Source organism: Quercus lobata, chromosome 2, assembly GCF_001633185.2.
Source record: "Quercus lobata isolate SW786 chromosome 2, ValleyOak3.0 Primary Assembly, whole genome shotgun sequence".
NCBI classification, from domain to species: domain Eukaryota; kingdom Viridiplantae; phylum Streptophyta; class Magnoliopsida; order Fagales; family Fagaceae; genus Quercus; species Quercus lobata.
The window spans coordinates 43328957-43337700 of record NC_044905.1 but is presented as its reverse complement, the minus strand read 5'-3'; the positions used below and the strand labels follow the sequence as shown (position 1 = coordinate 43337700).

General features: G+C 33.9%; 1 protein-coding gene across 3 annotated transcripts; it reads right to left on the bottom strand.

Moving 5' to 3' along the window:
* Window positions 1–2829: 2829 nt before the first annotated feature.
* LOC115975670 (chloroplast processing peptidase) lies at window positions 2830–7539 on the bottom strand. 3 transcript variants are annotated; one of them, XM_031096551.1, is made up of 6 exons: window positions 6905–7535; window positions 5038–5175; window positions 4043–4129; window positions 3749–3816; window positions 3399–3570; window positions 2830–3126 (listed from the first exon to the last, which is right to left on the bottom strand). In XM_031096551.1, the coding sequence occupies exons 1-5, from the start codon at window positions 7382–7384 to the stop codon at window positions 3438–3440; spliced, it is 906 nt and encodes a 301-aa protein (XP_030952411.1). In that variant the 5' UTR covers window positions 7385–7535; the 3' UTR covers window positions 2830–3126; window positions 3399–3437. The 3 variants fall into 3 exon arrangements, with proteins under 3 accessions (XP_030952411.1, XP_030952412.1, XP_030952413.1); XM_031096552.1 differs by lacking the exon at window positions 4043–4129 and having other exon boundaries at window positions 6905–7538; XM_031096553.1 differs by lacking the exons at window positions 2830–3126; window positions 3749–3816 and having other exon boundaries at window positions 3174–3570; window positions 6905–7539.
* Window positions 7540–8744: the final 1205 nt, after the last annotated feature.

Below are 8744 nucleotides of genomic sequence, written 5' to 3'. Positions count from 1 at the left end.
GGGTTCAAAATATCAAAACGTGAGTAAACATCAAAAAACCGTTTTTCATTTATTCTAAAATCCAATCACATGCTATACAACCATGATATTGAAAACCTGGCTCTGATACCAAATGTTGGAAAAATTGGTTTTGCATCTCATACAAAACTCACAGTGGAAGCAACACAAGAATCTACTTCATTTATGATTGATAACATGTAATCTTGAATTCTAGAACAAAGAAAAGAAAGCATACCTTGGTGCAGTAAAATTCAAAAACAAGACTTGAGAATACCTTTAATCTTCATTCCAATTCCACATGGTGCCCAAGATGAGTGGTGTCTCAATCAGTTCTTATGTAAGTTGATTTTCCTTTGGAAAAGTGTATTTCCAAGATTCTGTAAAGAAACACTATTTTCTCTTTCTTTTAATCATACGTAAGTTTTAACTATCTTGGCGGTTACTTTATTTAATAACTCTTATTAAATAAATAACTGATTATCTAATTGAGTTAGCCTTTTAGGCTAGCCCAATTGGGCTAAAGTGTGTGGCTTGGTATGGGACCAAAGGGACTAATAAGGCTCTAGCTCCAATGGGCCTTAGACTTATCTGTCAACTCTTGACAAGTCCAAAGTTATCATTAATTATATAACAAGTACTACTATGAAAATATAATTGTACTCTAGGCCTTATTATTAAATTATTTCCCAAGACTCTAATATGATATCATTCGACCCCTCCATGAAATATCCATAGTGAACAAAATCATAATAAACTGTCACTTTGTAAACAACTATTTTATTTATTGAGTACCTAGTTTAATATTTTAGTTATTCATATTTATGAAATTTAATTTCATAAAATATAAATTTTAGTACTCTTACTAAAGTGGCCGGCCCTGAATAACCAGTTTCATTAAACTTATCTCAAGGGGATATTTCATGTTTCTATAGAAAGAGATTATGGATTCCATCTTGAGAATATGTGTTCCCTCAACATTACATGTGGTTATCCAACATATTGAGATTTTGATCATTAATCTAGATCTCACTCCTGATATATCAAAGTAACCTATATTTCATGATCGAGTTCACTATCCTCTCAGGATTAAGAGTCTATGAAAGTAGAAGTTGTGAGATTAATTATTCATGTGATAGTTGTTAATTGAATAATTAATCTCATTGTGGTCCAGTTCAATATGTCTTATACACGTAAGACATAACAACACATCAACTAGAAGTTTCCACTTCCATGATCAAGATAAACCATCTTAGTTAATATGTTATAATCTTCGTAGATGAAATGCCCAATTTCATCATCGACTATGAATTATATTTTGAGTTTACAAGGAACTTGTGGTTTATATCTTCTGTAACTAAGTTACATAAATCACATACAATGCATCTCAAGGACTATGATAATGTCCCATTAGTTCATTTGTAAATAGTCTCATATAATTAAACAATTTAATTATTTATAACATGCCAATAAATTAGATTTTAGGGCACAAACCCTAACAAACCTGACCTATTTAATAATTGTTTCATGATCTTTCAATCCTAACCCGACCTATTAATAAGGCAGGTTGACCTAACTCAACCCATTTGACACGCTTAATAAATGAATTGTGTTGGGTTGACACGAATATAACACAACCTATTTCAACCTGTATAATATTAAATATAATATTCATATAGAAATAATTTTTTTTTTTTAATTCCAAAAGCAGTGCATATACTTCAAATCTTCAACCTACATTTAAAATAATATAGTTCAACAAAAATATAAGATGGCCAACAACCATAATGTCAAGTAGTCTTATTATCCTTCAAAGAAACTAAAACAAGTGGGCCATTTCATGAAATCATAATACTGTTCATATGATATCAAAAGGGAATATTACAACGTTACACGTTGTTATAATCTTTAAAAGCAATACCTATCAAATCTAGTTTATAAACTATCTCAATAAACTCACTTGCAAGATATGTAGACGGTGTTCAACACTAATACAAACACCCAAAAAAAAAAAAAAACACACGGCACAAGACAAAAGCTACAACCGTGGCCTTAATCAACAATTAATATATCTCATATTAATAATGGCACATGTTCAAAGTTTATAGAACAAAAACATTATGCAAAAAAAATTACTGCAGAATTTTGAAACACCAAAAAAATGGTTTTCTTTAATTCTAAAACTCACTAAACACATGAGAGAGAGAGAGAGAGAGCCATAACCGATTTGAGACCTTGAGTTTGAGAATTACGCATGACAGTATAAGATAGAAGAGTGAGTACTGAGTTGTATGACTGAAATAAAATAAATAAATAAATAAATAAATAAATAAAGATATTTATAAGAAGGTTTAGAGATTTAGGATTTGTAGGGTTTAGAGATCTATGGTTTGTAAAATTTTAATTTCCAATTATATTCCTTTTAAGTTTTTGTAATTACTCACTTTTCTTTTTAAATTTAAATATATGTTGAATATAAAAGGTATTTGATAAATCTAAAATAAAATGAATATTTATTTGTTATACAAATTAAATGAGTTGTATTAAGTAAGTTATTTCGGGTTAACACAAATAAATTAGCGTATTAAACGTGTCTATTGTGGGTTACGCGAGTTGACCCGATTATGATACGTTTCTTATCGTGTCGCTTTCAGGTCGACTCATTTATAACCCAAACTCATTAAGGCCCAACCCTAACCCACAAAAACCCATGTTGAGTTCGTGTCATGTTTGCAGATTGGGTTGAACATTGACACCCCTAACCACCACCACCTATTGACTATTGTTGGGGAAAAAAAAAAAAAAAAAAATCCCATTTTGGGGGGAGAGCAATTATTTATAATGAGCTTTTATGCTAATATTGCTAGAAAGAGAGTTAGCAGCCTTTTCCTTTGGTTCTTATGCGCAGCATAATAACTTGAGAAGCCCATTAGAAAAATCCTTGACAAAGAATGCGGCAGAACATAAACACCACCTTCGCCTCTAAACGATAGAAACACAATATAGACGCACATAGCTGTTGTCTATTGGAGAACCAAATTGACAAATTCCTATAACATTCTCCAGCTGCTTCATGCTTGCTTTAAGGTGGGAGATGAATAAATTGGTTTGTATTACATTCATCATTTTCTGTGATAAGAGAGAGAGAGAGAGAGAGAGAGGTTAGCAATTAAATTAATGAAATTTAAGAAATCTATTGATTCAATGCAAATTTACATCAGTGACTTTGACATTAGGGCTTGACAAAAATAGTAGCCCATGTAATATAAAAGTCAGGTTTCTTTTAAACAACCAGAAGACATTGGAGGGGTATACAAATTACAATGAGGTGATGCACAATAAAAGGTGAAATCACAAGAGGGAAGGAAAAGAAAATCAGAGGGGCAAATCCAGTTATAAACCTTCCTTTTTGATGGGTGATGTATCCTCAGGGCTGGATTTCATTCAGACACTGGACTGCTCTCCTGCATGTCAACAGCACAGCCAGCCTCAAGAACTGTGCCAGCAACCCTGTTTGGGGGCCAATACCGTAATACCGATCTTCCTATTATATTCTTGGCTGGCAGAGGACCCCTATTAAAATACAATTCATATAATGAACAAAAAAAGAAAAGAAAAGAAAAATAATTAAGAAAGAAAGAAAAAGGAGTTTTTTTTTTTTTTGGGGGGGGGGGTGGTGGGGAATCAGTGTATCCAAGTTAACGAATCTTGAAACTGAAGAATTGTGAGATTAGAATATATTAATATTTACCATACGTGTGAATCATAGCTATTATTACGGTTGTCACCCATCACAAAGACATAGTTCTCTGGTACACGCTGTAGTGCAAATTCACAACATGAGTAAAAGGGTTTCAAAATTAACAGCGGTTGCCAAAATTTTACAATTCAAGTCTTTAACAAAAGGCACCACGAATTTCTTGCTCAAATGATAATTTTCTTTCAGCTTAAGCTCAATGTTAGTTCCAACTTTCCTAATGTGGAGATGTTATAGCGAATATTATGCTTCCCACTTCCTCACTGACCAAGGGAAAAGCATACTTACAATCGGTGTCATGTCATAAGAAGGTGGTTCAAGGATGAAATTTTCTTTTCTCTCAACCCCATTAACTATAAGCTTCCCTTTACGAACCTGCAATCAGAATATTCGCCAATATTTGGTTTCCAGCAATCAAGATATCCAAAGGCAATTAATAGATAGACATACTTGGTAAATATGCACTCATTTACATGTTCTCCTATGCCCATTAACTTTAAGATTTAGGACACAGTTGAGATCTGAATGTGAACAAGAAAGATGGAAGGGACTATAAACACAATTCTTACTGTGAAGGGTCAAAGGCGTTCACTTGACCAACCCCCCCCCCCCCCCCCAAAAAAAAAAGGTTCCCTGATTTCAGCAATACTGTATACAACAACAATAATGCCTTAGTCCCAAAATTTTGGGATTGACTATGGATCCTCAACATATTAGCTAGGGATGGTCAAATGTGATATCTAACCGAAAATTACATTCAGACAATCAACCACCCACATACACACATGAACAAACTTATAAATGCAAGACATAAATGTGTTTGTCCACGCATATATAAGAATGGCAACCATCATGGATATAAATAAAGAAAAAAGTATAACTTTTAATGCATGCATATGCATACACACACCTACAAGAACTAGAAGGAATAGACAAAAATGAGAACTTCTAACGCATGCACTCAAAAATACAAATCAAGAAACATATATGATAGTGGATTTTTAACATTTAAGTTGTAATGCAAACTAAGAAAAGATGAAATATTTTAAAAACACCCTGTGAATTATAATAAGATGAAATATTTTCAAAAAGTAAGGAACATATCCTATGGATTACTTTCCATTTTTTGTTAATTTTTTCCAGGTTCTTGCAAAACCAAATTACAACATGCCATGGCAATTTTTCAGTAACAGAGTATGTGATCAGCAGTAGCAAGAACTATGCAAATAAAGAAGCAAGACAACAGAGTATTATGCATAAGTGTACTTATATATTGATCTCACCTCCACTACATCACCTTCCTTGGCAACAACTCGTTTAATAAATACATCATCATCAGTATATCCTACTTCTTGGAGTACGGGTGGACTTTTAAATATTACTATATCATTTGCACATGGCTTTCTGAAGTAGTACGAAACCTGAGAACACCAACACATAAATTTGTTATGTGCATGCACTTCAAAATTAAAAATCTCGAAAGATAATCATGTCACAACTATAATAAAGCATGTATCTATGTCAATGTTTTGAAATAAAGATTGAAGCTTATAATTTACATTGCACTTTCACCATTAACAAAGTGGTCCATTAGAGACTATGCATATCCGATTAAGAATTCAGGAAGAAGCTTACAAGGCTAGAAGTGATTAAATTGTAAGCAATCAGGCAGAGGATAGACATAATAATTTTCCACTTATAGGCTGTAGATTATATATATATATATATATATATATATATATATTTACTTGAGGATTTCACAAATATAAAATAGCTAGCATGTCTACAATTGGAAATTACATATATCAGTTTTTTTGTAACTAAAAAGTAATTTTACATGAGGAAATAGATCACATCACAATATGCACGTGATGCAGTTGAGCACAGGCATCCACTCCCACAAAGACCACAACATCATATTCTCAATTACATGAATAGGCCATTCAACATGATCAAAGTTCTACTATACCTCTCTCACCAAATGGTACACCACACGTCGGTCCGCACACATAATGGAGTAGCCTTCCAAATTTCAATTTCTACAATGATGAAATCTTCCTTGGCAACACGCCAAAAGTGATTTTTGGCATCCAAGAAACCCCAAAAGAGTAAACAAAAATGACCACAATTCACCCACAATAATGCATCAGGTTCACCCACAATAAGAGATAGATAAATTGATAATTGAGTTAGACACTTGCTAAAGAGTTGCAAAACAAATTCTGCAATCAAGCCAATTCTCTGCTGAATGCTGATCCATCTATAACCTTGCTCCTAAACTCAACCTCTATATCTGTTTTGTTATCCCATTGTCACGTTCACATCTACCCTCACCTTAATATAGACCTCAAATTTCAAAAAACCATGATGAATCTCCACTAAAAAAAAGAGAAATCAAAATACTTTTGCCATCAAAGAGACTAACTTAGGCAACTGAGGAACTTTCCTACCCCAGGCTGTTTATTACTTTCCATACATCTTATAACTACTTCATTTCTTTCTTCCCACTGAGCCTATCCAAACCCTTCCAAAACGCCACAATCACACGCTAAAGTTTCAAAATTTGAACTAATATTACCTTTAAACAGAAACACAACCTCAGATTTTTAAATAGCAAGCACGCAATCCATGTCCCAACTCAAAAGCACACCCATGAATACTATCCAAACCCCATCACCACAAACATAGAATAAAAAAAAAAGGTGATAATGTCCCATTGGTCCCTAAAATTTGGGTCACCTGAAATTTAAAAATCAATTTATTGATCCTTTAAAAATCATAACCGCATCAAGTTAGTCCTTTTTGCAATATAAGCAAGAATTATAACGACAATACTATGGAATGAACGTACCAAGTTAGTCTTTTTTTTTTCATGTAAGCAAGAATTATAACAACAAGACTATAAAATAATTAACTTGCTAAGTTTGCAAAATTTGCAGCACTAAGATAATTTCAATCTGTAGTAACAATTTTTACAACATTTTCATAATGGTTGAGTTGGCAAGTTTTTATTGATTTTCATTTGGACCCTCCACTTTATCGCTTAACATTAACAACTTGCCAACTTAACACTTAACAGTGTGGAATATTTTGTAAAAATTATTATGACATTATTTCTAATCTTAAATTTTTGCCAAAACAAAATCCTACCTTTTCCGCAACAATTCGATCTCCAACATCAAATGTAGGATACATGGACAGCGAAGGAATGTACCTCGGCTCAGCCACGAAGGACCGGAAAGCCAGCGATATCGCCAGTGCCGCAAACACCGTCTTTGCATCGTCAGAAGTGATATTCAGCCATTCTGGCAAAGGCCCAGAACCCCCACTCTTCTTCTCCACTTGCTCATCATCCCCACCATCACCACCACCACCACCACCACCACTAGATTCGAACACAGCCTTGGTGTCTTCACCAGAGTCCTTAAAGGCATGGCATTGAAGTTTCTGGAAGTGGGTTTTGTTGTTAAACCCTGGGAAATTTGGGGGTTTTGAGACAAAGGTTAAGTATTCGTGGTGAAGGTTGAGGATTGTGAAATTAGGGATTTTGGTGGGTTTGAGGAATTGGGTTGAGATAAATTTAGGATCTTGAGAGGAAGGTAATGGAGGGAAGATATGAAGAGATATCATCTCTTCTTGTCAAAGCAATTTTTTTAGTTAAAAGATGTCTTTTGAGTTTGGGATTGTAAAGGATAGTCATAGTAGTGTTTATTTATAATGAGGGGCTGGAGATTGTCTATTTTTTATGTGGAATCGAGTGGCCATTGGTTGTTTCTAGTGCCTGGGGGATCCTTAAAGAGCAGTGTTATGAATATCGTTCCGATTAATTTAGTGAAACGTAATACTTCGGCCAATTTCAGCGTTATTACATTTTAGAGTGTTTTGTGGTTTTTAAAAAATATATATATATATATATATTTTTTTTTTTCATATCTTATTACTTTTTAAGAAACGTAAATGTTGGCCAATAGACTAAAAATTATTGGCTAATATCACCCAATCAAAGTGCTTTTTGTCCCGGATCGGCTGATTACTGATAATGTTTTAGTGGCATATGAGTCTTTGCATTCCATGCATAATAGAAGATCGGACAGAAGAGGTTATTTAGCTTTGAAACTGGATGTTAGTAAGACGTATGATCGGGTTGAATGGTCTTTTCTAAGGGGTATTATGGTTAGATTAGGTTTGCTAGATGTGTGGATTGATAGGGTTATGAAGTGTGTGACAACTCCTACATTCTTAGTTTGTATTAATGGCAAGGCTTATGGTAAGATTTGTCCTACAAGGGGAATTCGGCAAGGTGACCCTATATCACCCTATTTGTTTCTGTTGTGTGTAGAAGGTTTTTCATCTCTACTAGCTAAGGCAGAAAGGGAGAGGCAGATTCATGATGTTTCTATCTGTGGGAGAGTTCCCAGCATTTCACACCTTTTATTTGTGGATGAGTCAACTTTTTTGCCGGGCTAATTTGGAGGAGTTGCAAGCTATCTCTGATGTTTTGCAGACATATGTAGTTGCATTAGGGCAATGCATTAACTTTGAGAAATGTTATGTATTTTTTAGCACTAACACGATGGGTGAACTTTGAGAGACCGCGCCCCCGGCCCGTTTTTATGGAATGTTGGGCCAAACCCATGTGAATGGGTGGAGTCGTGTTATTGCCTCTCAAAATAGAGGTTCGACTAGTTATATTTTTCCCTTTAGATTAAGGGTTTTACAATGGAGTCACCACTTATTTAATTATTGGAAAAATAAGAAAACCATAATTGAAAAATTCCTCATTTTATTAATTTGAAATTGAATTTACATTGATCATAGGAAAATTACATGGCTTTGGTCCTAGATACAATCTAAGATAAAGTACATGGTTTTGTTTCCTAATTACAATCTAAAAATCGAAAATTACATGGATAAGTATTTGATCTACTAACCTTTGATCTAAGCTCGGAGGCTATGTTACAAGGTAGGAAGGTGTTAGGTACCCACCTTG

Coding starts and splice junctions, on each gene's coding strand:
- LOC115975670 (XM_031096551.1), bottom strand. CDS start 7,384: ATGATATCTCTTCATATCTTCCCTCCATTACCTTCCTCTCAAGATCCT. Junction 4,130..5,037: donor AGGAAGGTGATGTAGTGGAG/GTGAGATCAATA, acceptor TTCTGATTGCAG/GTTCGTAAAGGGAAGCTTAT. Junction 3,571..3,748: donor AGCTATGATTCACACGTATG/GTAAATATTAAT, acceptor GTATTTTAATAG/GGGTCCTCTGCCAGCCAAGA.